Source organism: Dasypus novemcinctus, chromosome 17 (genome assembly GCF_030445035.2).
Source record: "Dasypus novemcinctus isolate mDasNov1 chromosome 17, mDasNov1.1.hap2, whole genome shotgun sequence".
Classification (NCBI taxonomy): domain Eukaryota; kingdom Metazoa; phylum Chordata; class Mammalia; order Cingulata; family Dasypodidae; genus Dasypus; species Dasypus novemcinctus.
The window spans coordinates 5,041,277-5,056,627 of record NC_080689.1 but is presented as its reverse complement, the minus strand read 5'-3'; the positions used below and the strand labels follow the sequence as shown (position 1 = coordinate 5,056,627).

General features: G+C 37.5%; 1 protein-coding gene across 11 annotated transcripts in view; it reads left to right on the top strand.

Annotated features, from left to right (window-relative positions):
* The window catches only part of TSGA10 (testis specific 10), a 142,362-nt gene that overhangs the window by 103,266 nt on the left and 23,745 nt on the right, over nt 1-15,351 (top strand). For 8 of the 11 annotated variants that reach the window (XR_009181082.2, XM_071208733.1, XM_012517963.4 and 5 more), the window contains one exon: nt 14,422-14,631. The exons of the other annotated variants lie outside the window; for them this stretch is intronic. Coding sequence is in view for 7 of the 8 variants with exons in the window: in XM_071208733.1 (XP_071064834.1) it covers nt 14,422-14,631 (210 nt within the window). In the remaining variant the exon portion in view is untranslated. The remainder of the gene's footprint in view (nt 1-14,421; nt 14,632-15,351) is intronic. 11 annotated transcript variants of the gene reach the window in all.

The following is a 15,351-nucleotide window of genomic DNA, read 5'->3' as shown; positions in this document are numbered from 1 at the left end:
ACTCTGCTCAGTTGTGCATGAGGGCAAACCTTCTGCCAGCCTCCAGACTCTTTTTTAGAAACTCGTAGCCATATAAACTCATTTCTCCTTTCCATTTCCCCCTTACTTTAGGTCAAACAGCATTTTAAAGTCATGGTATTTTATGTAGACATGGATATTCTGCTGATCCGCATTGAACCTTCCGTATAAGGTCATTTTCCAGTTGCATCATCAGTTGGTAGTTGATAGTGGTCCCTCGTTGCCAGGGAGGCTCATCCCCGGGTGTCATGTCCCACGCTGGGGGGAAGGCATTGCATTTACATGCTGAGTTTGGCTTCGAGACTGGCCACATTTGAGTAACATGAAGGCTGACAGAAGGAAATTCCCAGGCACAAAGTCGCTCTAGGCCTTGTTATTATTTTGGGTTTATCAGCTCACAAGCATAGTCATTAGTATCAGGGGCTCACTGTTGAACCCTCACTCCCTCCCGGTCCCCACCACTGTACCTGGGAGACTGTCGCTGCTCCCCTAGGGACCACGACAGAGCACCACTGGCCAGGAACCCAGTACCCCCCCTACTGTGGTTTTTAATTGTTGCCACTATGAGTATATCCAAACATTACCATGCACCCTGGACATATGTTCTGTACAGCTCCCTGTCAGTCATATATCATCTGTCATTGGTATCCCATACCAGTATCCCTCCATTGCCATTGTTGAAACACTCTGTGATCCAGAACTCCCCGAAATTTGAAGCCCAATATAATGTCATGGTCCCTTACTAGGGAATGGCATATAGCGATGAGTTTAAAGGATAGATAAAGAACTTGGATAAAGTTAGATAAAGAACTTAGATAAAGAATGTTGACTTGAAAAAATTCCACATCCTATTTTTTTCTTTTTTTTTTTTTTTCCCCCCCCCCCTAATTATTCAGCTTTTCTTCACAGGAGTCCTAGACCACAGCAATGTATATATATAATATACAGCACTCCCACACATCCACCAGAAAACCTTTTCCCTTCCACAGTGATACTCTTACGCCCTATTCATATCATATTTACTTAAAGTGATGTACAGAGTCTGAGACATTAGCTTTCTAACAAGGTGACATCTGTGTTTACATTATGGTGCATACTTTAGGATACACAGTTCTTTACATTTTTAGTTATCCTATGTTTTACATTATGGTTTACATTATCAGTCTGTCATCTCCTATGTGTTATGGTGTAATATTACATGTTTTATATCCATCCTTGTGTACTCTCAAGAAACTCCTCTCTTACCCCCCATTTACTTTGGTTCCACACATTTAACGTCCATTTTCCCTTCCACCTTGGTGCCCTCAGTGATAGCCAACCTCCGTTTCCTGAGGAGCCACTTCCAGAGATAGATGGAATAGTGTTCAGGGCCTAACTTGCTCAACTGCCCCAATGCCCTGGGAGCCACCCTTTCTCTCGAGGGATACAGTTCCCTCTATTGGATGGCATTAGTCCTCCCCAGGATGTGGGTCCACCCCCACTCTCACTACTTGGGTTTCTACCCCATGGTGTCACCCACTCTGGCAGAATGAGCATTTAGACATTCCCCAGGAGCCCGTCCTGCATCAGACCCTCCCCTCCGAGCATTCTAAACAGGTAACCCTCTTTATTATATTTTGATATGATTTTCTCGGCATTTTACTCTCCACCAACACCTGACCCTCTCCTGGTTCGTATGCTACCCCTCCCTCCCCCCACTTTTGGGCAACGTTACCCACCCGTCCCTCCCCAGCCACCCTCAAACCCGCAAAGCCCCAAGCAAAGGCAACCCCTTGCCCCCCTTTTATCTCTTCTTTGTGTTCATACTTACCACCATCTCGTCTTAAATTCCACCCCTGCAGACATCGGCTCATATCCTTCCTCCACCCTCCGATTTCCTGCAAGCCTATCGTTCAGTCTCTTGCTATCTAGGGCAGCTTGTTTATTTCATATCATTGAGGTCATGTAGTATTTGTCCTTCAATGTCTGGGTTGCTTCACTCAACATAAGGTTCTCAAGATTCATCCATGTTATCACATGTGTTTGTAGTGTGTTTGTTCTTACAGCCGAGTAGTATTCCATTGTGTGTATATACCACATTTTATTGATCCACTCGTCTGTTGATGGGCATTTGGGTTGATTCCAACTTTTGGCAATAGTGAACAATGCTGCTATGAACATTGGTGTACATATATTGGTTTGTGTTCTTGTTTTCAGTTCTGCTGGGTATATTCCCAGCAGTGGTATTGCTGGGTCATATGGCAAATCTATGGCTAGTTTTTTGAGAAACCGCCATACTGTTCTCCAGAATGGTTGGATCCTTCTGCATTCCCACCAGCAGTGTATGAGTGTTCCCCTTCCTTCACATCCTCTCCAGCACTTGTATTCTTCTGTTTTTTTCATAGCTGCCAATCTTATGGGTGTAAGATGGTATCTCATTGTGGTTTTGATTTGCATTTCCCTGATAGCTAGAGATTTGGAACATTTTTTCATGTGCTTTCTTGCCATTTGTATTTCTTCTTCGGAGAAGTGTCTGTTTAAGTCTTTTTCCCATTTTTTAAATGGATTGTTTATCTTTTTATTTTCAAGATGTAGGAGTTCTTTATATATGCAAGTTATAAGTTTCTTATCAGATATATGATTGCCAAATATTTTCTCCCACTGTGTGGGCTCCCTTTTTACTTTCTTGACAAACTCCTTTGAGGTGCAGAAGGCTTTAATTTTGAGGAAGTCCCATTTATCTATTAGTTCTTTTGCTGCTCGTGCTTTTGGTGAGATATTCATAAATCCATTACCTATTACAAGGTCCTGTAGATGTTTCCCTACACTGCTTTCTAAGGTTTTTATGGTCTTGGCTTTTATATTTAGGTCTTTGATCCATCTTGAGTTGATCTTTGTATAAGGTGTGAGATGGTAATCCTCTTTCATTCTTCTACATATGGCTATCCAGTTCTCCAGACACCATTTGTTGAATAGGCCACTCTCTCCCAGTTGAGAGGGTTTGGTGGCTTTATCGAATATTATGTGGTTGTATATGTGAGGTTCTATATCAGAGCTTTCAATTCGATTCCATTGGTCTATATGTCTCTCCTTATGCCAATACCATGCTGTTTTCACCACCATAGCTTTATAGTATGTTTTGAAGTCAGGTAGTGTGATTCCTCCAATTTCGTTTTTCTTTTTCAGTATGTCTTTGGCTATTCGGGGTCTCTTTCCTTTCCAAATAAATTTCATAGTTAGTTTTTCTAGTTCCTTAAAGAAGGCTGCATTGATTTTTATTGGGATTGCATTGAATGTGTAGATCAATTTTGGTAGGATAGACATCTTAATAATGTTCAGTCTTCCTATCCATGAACAAGGAATAGTCTTCCATTTATTTAGGTCTTCTTTGATTTCCTTGAACAATCTTGTATAGTTCTCAGTGTATAAGTTCTTTACCTCTTTAGTTAAATTTATTCCTAAGTATTTGATTTTTTTATTTACTATTGTGAATGGTATTTGTTTCTTGATTTCCTCCTGATCTTGCTCATTATTGGTGTACAGAAATGCTACTGATTTTTGCGCATTGATCTTATAACCTGCGACTTTACTAAACTCATTTATGAGTTCTAGAATCTTCGTTGTAGATCTCTCAGGGTTTTCTATGTATAGGATCATGTCATCTGCAAATAATGAAATTTTGACTTCTTCCTTTCCAATTTGAATGCCTTTTATTTCTGGTTCTTGCCTCAGTGCTCGAGCAAGTACTTCTAAGACAATGTTAAATAGGAGCGGCGACAGTGGGCATCCTTGTCTTGTTCCTGAGTTTAGAGGGAAGGAGTCTAGGATTTCTCCATTGTAAACAATATTGGCTTTAGGTTTTTCATATATACTCTTTATCATGTTCAAAAAATTTCCTTGTATTCCAATTATTTGGAGTGTTTTTATCAAGAAAGGGTGCTGTATTTTGTCAAATGCTTTTTCTGCATCAATAGATATAATCATGTGATTTTTTTCCTTCAATCTGTTTATATGGTGTATTACGTTGATTGATTTTCTTATGTTGAACCATCCTTGCATACCTGGGATGAATCCCACTTGGTCGTGGTGTATAATTCGTTTAATGTGTTGTTGAATACGATTAGCAAGTATTTTGTTAAGTATTTTTGCGTCTAGGTTCATTAGAGAAATTGGTCTGTAATTTTTCTTTCTTGTGATGTCTTTGTTTGGCTTTGGTACTAGGGTAATGTTGGCATCATAGAAGGAGTTGGGTAATGTTCTTTCTGTTTTGATGGTTTGGAATAGTTTCAGCAGGATTGGTGTCAGTTCTTTCCGGAATGTTTTGTAGAATTCACCTGTGAAGCCATCTGGCCCTGGGCTCTTCTTAGTTGGGAGATTTTTAATAACTGATTCTATCTCTCTGCTTGTGATTGGTTTGTTAAGATCATCAATTTCTTCTTTTGTCAATATGGGCTGTTTATGTGTTTCTAGGAATTTGTCCATTTCCTCTAGATTGTCATTTTTGTTGGAATATAGTTTTTCAAAATATCCTCTTATGATAGTCTTTATTTCTGTGGGGTCAGTGGTGATATCGCCTTTCTCATTTCTTATTTTGTGTATTTGCATCTTCTCTCTTTTTTTCTTTGTTAGTGTTGCTAAAGGTTTGTCAATTTTGTTAATCTTCTCAAAAAACCAGCTCTTGGTCTTGTTTATCTGTTCAAGTGCTTTCTTATTTTCTATTTCATTTAGTTCTGCTCTTATCTTTGTTATTTCCTTCCTTCTTCTTCCTGTTGGGTTACTTTGTTGTTGTTTTTCTAATTCCTTCAAATGTGCAGTTAGTTCTTCAATTTTTGCTCTTTCTTCTTTTTTGATATATGAATTTATGGCTATAAACTTCCCTCTCAGTACTGCTTTTGCTGCATCCCATAAATTTTGGTATGTTGTGTTATCATTATCATTTGTTTCAAGGTAGTCATTGATTTCTTTTGAGATTTCCTCTTTGACCCACTGTTTTTCTAAGAGTGTGTTGTTTAATTTCCAAATCGTGGTGTGAAATCTGGGCTTCTTTCCCTTGCAAATCTCCAGCTTGACTCCACTGTGGTCAGAGATAATGTTTTGTATGATTTCAATCTTTCTGAATTCGTTCAGCCTTTCTTTGTGGCCTAGCATATGATCTATCTTGGAGAATGATCCATGTGCGCTTGAGAAAAATGTATATCCTGCTGTGTTTGGGTGTAGCGATCTATATATGTCTATTAGATCGAGCTCCTCTAATATACTATTCAGATGTTTTGTTTCTTTGGTGATTCTCTTTTGAGATGTTCTGTCCAGAATTGATAGTGGTGTATTAAAATCCCCCACTATAATTGTAGATGTATCTATTCTTTCACTTAGTTTTTCCAGCGTTTGCCTGACGTATTTAGAGGCACCCTTGTTAGGGGCATAGATATTTATGATTGTTCGATCTTCTTGACAGATTTTCCCTTTGACTAAAATGTAGTATCCTTCTTTGTCTCTCACAATTGTTTCACATTTAAAGTCTATTTTGTCTGATATTAATATAGCTACTCCTGCCTTTTTTTGGTTATTGTTAGCTTGTATGATTGTTTTCCAGCCTTTCACTTTCAATCTCCATGCGTCTCTGGGTCTAAGATGTGTCTCTTGTAGACAGCATATGGATGGGTCATATTTCCTTATCCAGTGTCCCAGTCTGAATCTTTTGATATGTGAGTTTAATCCATTGACATTCAGTGTTATTACTATCAAGGAATTATTTGTGTTAGCCATATTTTGATTGGATTTGTGTTTGTCATATTTTGTTTGTATATTTTTTTTTGTCTTTTTTTTTGTTGTTGTTGGTCTTATACTCTCCTCCAACTTTGCCTTTCCTGTTTTTTCCTTTCTTCCTGCAGAACTCCCTTTAGAATTTCTTGAAGGGGAGGTTTCTTGTTGGTATACTCTTTCAGTTTCTGTTTGTCTGCGAATATTTTGAACTCTCCATCATGTTTGAATGCTAGTTTAGCTGGATAGAGTATTCTTGGTTGGAAATTTCTTTCCTTTAGTACCTTGACTATATCATACCACTGTCTTCTTGCCTCCATGGTTTCAGAAGAGAAATCAGCACTTAATCTAATTGAGCTTCCCTTGTATGTGATGGTTTTCTTTTCTCTTGCTGCTTTTAGGATTTTCTCTTTGTCTTGAGCATTGGATAATTTGACAAGTATATGTCTTGGGGTGGGCCTGTTGGGGTTTATGACTTGTGGAGTGCGCTGTGCTTCTTGGATATGTACATCTGTCTCTTTCAGTAGATTTGGGAAGTTTTCAGCCATTATTTCCTGCAACACTCTTTCTGACCCCTTTCCCTTCTCTTCACCTTCTGGAATGCCTATAATACGTATGTTTGAGCGTTTTGCATTGTCATTCAGGTCCCTAAATCCTAATTGGATTTTTCCTATCTTCTTATTGACCCCTTCTACTATCTGTTTGATTTCTGATGTACTGTCTTCCACATCACTAATTCTCTGCTCTGTCTCTTCTAGTCTGCTGATATTTGCTGCAAGTGTATTTTTGATTTCTTGAACTGTGGTGTTCATTCCCATCATATCTGTTATGTTTTTGCGTATGTCTGCAATTTCCCCTCCAAGTGATGTCTTCATGTTGTTAACCTCTTTCATTACTGCATCAAATTTGTCGGTGATAAATGTTCTGAGATCTTTCATTGCTTGTGCCAAGTTTTGCTCCCCTTCGTGATTATTGGTTTGTTGATTGGATTCAGCCATGTTTTCCTGATTATTGGTTTGGTTCGTAGATTTTTGTTGCTTTCTGGTCATCTCTTTATTTTGACGAATTTAATCAGTTCCTTAGCTTCTTTGTCTGCTCTTGGAGGTTAATTAGTTGTTATTTTTGCACAGGTGTTATATCTTCTCTTTGTCACTTTTTTCTTCTTATTCTAGTTACTTGTTGTTGGTTAAGTTCACTTTAGAGGAAAGTATTAGTGTTGGGGAAAGGCAATTGTGTAAGCAAGGGAAAAGTGTAAAGTTGTATTGGTGATGTATGTTAATAAAGCAGGAATATGAGATCTGGAAGGATGGAGGTTAGATTCATGTAGATTGTATAGGGTTATAGCTGTAGGTAGAGTACCTTTTATGAAGTTGATGACTGAATTTGGGAGGAATATGGTATGAACTACACAGCTATTGTTTTCATGGGAGAGGGAAAAAGAAAAGAAAGGTAATAGTTTCAAGAGTGGATAATAGACAGAAAACAGAACAAAGGTATTAGAAATTAAGAGTTAGACACTTTGTGGATCAAAGAACGGGAGGTGGGGGGTGGAATATAGGAGAGACAGTAGATGATAGTGGATATCAAGATGCAGGGGAAGGGGGATAGTGTAGGTAGCCTAAATCAGTTCACACAGAAATGAGGCAGTGGAGGATGGGAAAACCCAGCAAATGTGAGGTGTTCCCTGTAGCACCTATTGTATACTTGAATTAAAGTAAAAATAAGTGGAAGATGAGGGACAAGAGGGAAAGAGAAAACCGAAAAAAAAAAAAAAAACTAATTATAATAAAGAAAAAAGAAAGGCAAGAAGAAAGGAAGAAAGAAAAAGAGGATGGGCAAACGGTGGGGAACGGATAGGGAGAAGAGAGATACAGGTACACACGTGTCACAATTGCAACACTATCTAAAACAACAACTTCCCCCCGCTTTGCCCTAAAACCCCCCCGTCTGTCTGCCCAAATGGGTCTGCAAGCACCTCCCTTCCCACAAACCCCCAATAGGCCGCCCAGGGCCCACGAACTCCCCAGTACTGCAGATGCTCAAAAAAAAAAAAAAAAAAAAAAATTAAGTAAAATTAAAAAAAAAAAAAAAAAAAAAAACACAGAAACCCCTCCGCAGGCCCGGCTCTGCCCGCCGGAGGCTTGGACCGGCTCTGCCCGGCTCCTCACGCTGCCTTGGCCTGGCCTGGCTCCGCCCAGCTCCGCTCGCTACAGCGGCCCAGCCGGCTCCGGCATCCACCTCCCGCCACCGCGGCCTGGACCGGCCCTGCCCGGCTCCGTACCCGCCGCGGCCTGACCCGGGCCCGCCCGGCTCCAAACGCTACCGCGGCCCGCAGCCGGGGCCTGCACCGGCCCCGCCCGGCTCCAAGCGCTACCGCGACAGTATCTTTTAGTCAGAGTCTTTATACCATTTCAATGTAATGTAATTATCAGTATAGTAATATGTAAATTTAGCATGTTACTATTTGCTTTTATTATTCTCATTTATTCTCTGCTCCATTTTCTTTCTATTATTCTCATTTATACTCTGCTCCATTTTTGCTGTTTTCCTGACTTTTTTGTATTAAGCATTGTATATCTTCATTATGGCCTCATTAACAATACATCTTTATTTTTTAATGACTATAAACTATGAATCTTACTTATTTCGGTGTAACCTCCAGATAATATATTACTTCACAGTAACTTTTACTTCCTCCCCACCATCCTTTGTGCACTCTTCTTATATTTTATTTCTTCATATATTCATATATTATATATACCATCAAACATTATTATTCTTTTCACTTTAAACAGTCAGTTATCTTTAAGGAAATTAAAATATGAGGTGAACAAGAGCCCTTTTTAATTCAATCACATATTTACCATTTGCGGTATTCCTTTGTATGAATCCAAGTTTCCATCTAGTTTCATTTTCCTTCTGCTGGAAGACTATCTTTTAAGCATCTCTTCTAATGTAGCTCTGATGGCACTGACTTTTCTTAGCTCTTGTTTTTGAAAGTCCTTATTTTATCTTTATTTCTTTTATTTTTAAGATTTATTTATTTATTTATCTCCCCCCCTCCCCCTCCTCCTGCCCTGCTGTTTTTGCTGTCTGTGTTGTCTTCTCTTCTCATTTTCTCTCCTCTAGAATTCACTGGGATTCAATCCTAGAGATCTCTGATGGGGAGAGAGGTTCCCTGTCAATTGTGCCACCTCAGTTCCTGGTTTCTGCTGTGCTTCACCTTGACTCTCCCCTTGTCTCTCTTTTGATATGTCATCATCTTGCTGCGTGACTCACTTGTGGGGGGCACTGACTCACAATACAGGCACTTGTGCAGGCACTGGCTTTCTGAGTAGGGCACACTTTCTCTTATTTTTCACAGGATGCCCCAGGGATGGAACCCAGGTCCTCCCATATGGTAGGCGGAAGCTCTATCACTTGAGCCACATCCACTTCCCTCATCTTTATTTCTAAAGGATATTTTTGCTGGATATAGAATTCTAGGTTGGTAGGATATATATTTTTTCTTTCAGCATTTTAGCAATGTCATTTTATTGTCTTCTGGCTTTTGTATAGTTTTTGAAGAGGTATCTGAGAGGTCATGCTCATCTTAATTTCTCAATAACAAAGTATGCCTTTTTTCACTGTGACTGTTTTTAAGGTTTTCTTGTTATCCTTTGTTTTCAGCAGTTGGACTAGGATAGGCTTTGGTGTTTTTTCTTTGTATTTATTATGTGGATTTCTTGAGATTATATATTTTTATCAAAGTAAAAAATATTTGGCCATTATTTCTTCAAATATTTTTAATTTCTCCTTCCCTCTCCTCTTTTTCTGTAACTCCAATTGCAAGTATATTAAAGCACTTGATACTCTTCCATAGGTCACTTAGGCTCTGTATATTTTTTCCAGTCTTTTTTTTCTAATGCTGGATTGTTAATATTATTACTGTGTCTTTAAATTTACTGACCTTTTCTTCTGAAATGTCTAATCTGCTATTAATCCCATCCAGTGTACTTTTCATTTCAGAGATTATATTTTTCATTTGTAAAAATTACTTTTGTTCTTTTTAATATTGTCTGTTTCTCTTCTCTTTGTTCATTTTTCCCTTTAAATCTTTGGCCATATTGAGTGTATTTGTAATAACTGTTTTAACATCCTTGTCTGTGAATTCCTTCATCTCTGTTATGTTTGGGTCTTCATTATTGGATGAATTTTTTTTTTTTTAGTTAGGAGTCTCATATTCTTACTGTTAGGTACACTTAGTAATCTTTGATTGGATGCTGGATATTGTGAACTTTGCATTGCTAAGAGCTGGCTTTGTTGTATTCCTTTAAAAGTGTTGTTCTTTATCCTGGCAAACTATTAAGTTACTTGCCACTTAAATGGCAAACTGTAAAGTTTGTTTTGAGGATTGTTTTTAACCTGTTTAGGGCAAGTCTAGAGTAGCTTTTTTTTCCCATGGCTAATTTATTCCCTCTGCTAAGGTGTGTTCCTTCTGGGGTCTCTACTGAATGCCTTGAACATTCCCTCCACTTTAGCTGATAGGATCCTGAGTGATGCCTGGCCCTTATATAAGCTGTGAGTGTTGGAGTTGTTCGGCTTACAGATTGCTGGCAATTATTCTTCCCTGGGAGAGGTTGTTTTTGCCTGGTCTTATGGAGTTTCACCTATGGATGTGCAGATTTCTGGAACTCCTTCTCTGCCTAGTGCACTCCTCTCTAGTGCTCTGCTCTACAAATTCTAGGTGCCTCAGACTTCCTGAATTCTGATCTCTGGGTGGTATTTTAGTTTCCTCTCCCTGTATCATTTTTTCCTCTCAGCAGCAAGTTGTGGCAACCATAGGGCTCACCTTGTTTTCCTTCTCTCATAGTCCTATGCTTCCTGCTATCTATTGCCTAAAAACAGATTTCCCTCCCTATATTTTATACATTTTTCTAGTTGTTTACAGCCACAGGGAAGTCAGCTTTTGTTATTCCTCTTGTCTGGATACTAGCTGTCTAAAGTTCTTATCTGCTCCATTGTCTCTTTCATTTTGGAGTCTGTTTATAACTACTGATTTTTATCCTGCTTGTGGTTCACCTTTTCTGCTTCTTTACATGTCTGGTATCTTTTTTATTGGATGCTAGACATTGTAAATTAGTTGGGCACTAGATTTTGCTGTCTTCCTTTAAAAAGTGTTGAACTTTGATTTGGCAGGCAGCTAAATTACTTGAACATCAACTAATCCTTTCAAGAATGTTGTAAGCTTTGCTATGGCAGGTCTACAATAGACTTTTCTCTAGGATTAGTTTATCCCTTCCACTAAGGTGTGATCCTTTGGGATCTCTACTAAACACCCAGTCCAGGGTGTCCATGAAGGACTCGACTCTGGTGTGTTCAAGCATTGATCTCTCCTAGTCCTGCATCAGCTCTGGAAATTGTTTACTTTAGACTCCCTTGTTGTTCTCTACCTGACCTTGTGGAGTTTGACCCTGTGTACACACTGCTTTGTATTCACCTCCAGACTCAAAGAGAGTGCGAGGCTAATTTCTTGAGTTTCCAGAATGCTCTTACTGGGATTTCACTCCTGAATCACAGTCTGGAAGTGTCTCCAGAGAGAAGGCTGGGGTGACCATCTTGTTTGTTTTTCTTCTCTCACAGATCACAATCTTGCACAGCCTGTTGTCCAGTGTCTGGAAACAACTTGTTTTCATATATTTTTATCAGTTCTCTAATTGTTTATAGTAGAAGGATAAATTTGGTCCCATTTACCCTATCATGGCTGGGAGAAGAACCTTGGTATATCTATTTTTACCCTTTTACTTCCAACTGTTTCTTTCTAATAAACATTATATAGGTTGATTTTTTTTTAAAACCCAATCTGAGAATAGCTTTTTATTAACTGATAAATTTTATCCATTTGTATTTGTTTACTTTACTTATACATTTAGGTTTATTATTACCTGTTTTATGCTTTTTTATTTATCATGATTGTTTTATGTTTCTTTCCTCCTTTGTGTCTTTTGTGGTTTTGTTTTCTTCACGTACTTCCCACCGACTCCCACCCCAACTCATTGGTTTGGAAGTTATGTATTCTATATATATTCCTTTAGTAATTGCAGTAGTAATAAGTATATTTTAAAATCATTTCCTTAAGCAATATATGGACTTGAGAATATTTGAATATTGACCAAAATACCCCCACTCACTGGTGTGTATGCCTGCTCTCTCTCTCTCTCTCTCCACATCCTCAGACACTCTTCTCATGCATACACACACCAATCTTTCATGGTATTATTGTATGCTATTAATTCTACCTTGTTTTTTATAACCCCACAAATAAGTCATTATTATTGTATTTATTCTTTCAGTCAATGCTTATTTATATCACCCCATGTTTACCAATTTCTTTGTTCACCATTGCTTTTTTCAAATTAGAGGAATTGTACATTTACAGATAAACATACAGAAATTACAGAGTTCCCAGGTCCTCCCTCATATATGTAATTTTCCTTATTATTAACACTTTACATTAGAGTGGTAACTTTGACACAATTAATGAAAGAATATTATAATTGGACATTAACAATAGTCCGTAGTTTACATTAGGGTTCATTGCGTTGTATACTATGTTTTCTTTATTTTTTTCTAATACCATATATACAACCTAAAATATCTCCCTTGTTACCACATTCAAATATATAACTCCTTGGTGTTAATTACATTCACAATGTTGTGTTAGCACTACCATCATCTATTATCAAAATTTTCCATCACACCATACAACCTCTATTCCAATTAACTGCCCATACTCTATCCCCACCCCAGCCCCTGATAAACTGTATTCTAGTTTTCTAACTCTTAAAATTTCCTTATTCTAATTATTTCATATCAGCAAGATCATACAGTATTTGTCCTTTTGTGTCTGGCTTCTTTCACTCATTGTGATGTCTTCAAGATTCATCCATGTTACCACGTGTGCCAGAACTTTGTTCCTTTTTATTGCCACTGTATGTATATACCACATTTTGTTTATCCATATTTCTGTTGCTGTACAGTTGGGTTGCTTCCATCTTTTGGCAATTTTGAATAAAGCCGCTTTGAGCATCAGTATGCAAAAATTTGTTTGAATCCCTGCTTTTAATTCTTTTGGGTGTATACCTAGAAGTGAGATTGCCAGGTCATATGGTATACTTAACTTTCGGAGAAACCTCCAAATTGTCTTCCACACCTTCTGCACCCTTTTACATTACCACCACGAATGAGTAGTCTTGTTTCTGTCACATCCTCTCCAGCATTTGTTATTTTCCACTTTTAAAAAACTGTAGCCTTTCTAGTGAGTGTGAAATGCTATCTCATTGTGGTTTTGATTCACATTTTCCTAATGGCTAATGATATCAAACATCTGTTCATATGCTAATTTGACATTTATTTTTCTTCTCCGGAGAAAAGTCAATTAAAATTTTTTGCCCAATTTTAAATTGATTTGTTTGTCTTTTTGTTTTTGAGTTGTAGGATTTCTTTTTTTTTGTCATTTACCTAGAGGAGGCTGTCCTGACTTTCCCAACCTCCTCTGTCTAAGTAAATTTCTTTGTTATATACCTTTTCTTTATAACTTCTCAGTTTACATATTTAATTCATTTGTATGATTATTTGATACTTGGCTTTGTCAATAGTCAGGAAGTCTTATGAGAGCAGAGACCACTTTGCTTACCACTGAATATGCATCTAGGCACAATGCTTGGAACATAGAATGTACTCAATAAATATAGGATGAGTAGATACATGGATGAATGGGTGGATAGATGGCTGGTTGGTTTGAAGAATGAGTGAGAAAGAGAATGAGCAAGGAAGGAAGGGAGGGAGGGAAAAAGGTAGGAGAGAGTTGTGACCAGGTAATCTTTGCCAAGATCAATATTTAATGTCTTGTCCTTATAAAAGCACCTACATAAATTTCTTTATTTGTTCCTCACTTCTGTTAGCATCATGTTATAGCAAATAACTACTTCTCTGTTGGTGGCAGTATACTTACACAATACATTGTTTCTTGAATGAAAAAGGGAGGGGTGGTAGAATCAGCTTAAACTTTTGAAAGCATTTATGTAACTTGAATATCATATTACATTCTAAAACATGCTCTTACTTATAGTCTCCATAATGTGATATATTAATTTATACTTTTCCAGAGTCTTTTTCCCACAGAGGTGTCACAATTGCCAGAAAGTTGAAAGTTCTCATTTTATGATATTAAGATTAATATCAACATACCAGTTAAGAATGGAAATAGATTTTTCCTGTCAAACAATGAATAATATTTGTCTTTAGCAACAACAACAATAAATTTATACTAAAGAATAATTGAAAATGTGGCAAATATGATCAGAACTATAGATAAAACATTATTTATATATATATACCAACTAGCACTGTGGTGCAAGATTTTTAAGTGGAAAAATGAATATTTTTTTCTAAGTATATTAAAAAGAGTTATCAGTTGCCCAGTCTTCTCATTTTATATATAGAATTTTGAGGCCTGAATTTATCTTTTCTGGAGTATTTTGTGCATATAATTACATCTATATCATCTAAGCTCCTTATAGTCTGAGTAAAAGATTTGTCTCTTGTTTTCCACGTAATTTTTTCAAGTTTTATATGTATTCTATTATATATGTATCTCAATATATAATAATCTCATCTTTGCAGCACTTAAATGCAGAAAGGTCTTACAAATCCCAGATTTCTACCTTACATAAGTCTCTTGTAAAGATGGAAGAGGAACTTCAAAAGGTTCAGTTTGAGAAAGTGTCTGCCCTTGCAGATTTGTCTTCCACAAGGGAACTCTGTATTAAACTTGACTCGAGCAAAGAACTTCTTAATCGACAGCTAGTTGCTAAAGATCAAGAGATAGAAATGGTATGTAACACACTTTTAAAAGGTTCTTTTAAAATTGCTTATTACTGCAATTTTAGAAAAATAGGTTTTTAAAAAATAAAATATTGTATCAAGCCATGTCTTTCCACCTTTGATTTTAAGTCAGAGATTAATTTATGACACCTGTTTTCCAAACAATTCAATAACATGGCAGAAATTCTTCCTGTGAGTATGTAATGTGCATTTACTTTTAGCCCAAAGAATTATAAAACACATTGACATAGCAATGTCAGTAAAGAGTCTTGAGGCTGAGGTTTATTCAACCAAATTATAACTTTAATGATATTCTCTTTTTTTTTTTGAGGTCCTGGGGTCAGGCATTGAATCTGAGATCTTGCATGTGGGAAGCCAGGGCTCAACCACTGAGTCACATTGGCTCCCCTGAGTTGGTTTTTTCCATTTGTTCACTTGTTGTTTGTTTTTAGGAGGCACCAGGGACCAAAGCCAGGGCCTCCTGTGTGGGAAGCAGGTGCTCAACCACTTAAGCTACATTCGCTCCCAATGATATTCTTTCAAAGTAATTTTTGTTAGTAATTGGGTTCTCTTAGATTGTGATTCAGTTGATTGTATCTGCTGTGTGCCTGACATTTTGCTTCCCACTGGGAATATAACATTTAAAAGATACAGGCTCCTACCCTCAAGAATCTCCAAGTGTTGATATAGAAGTAATTTGGGATGAATGTTCATACTTATAGATACTAA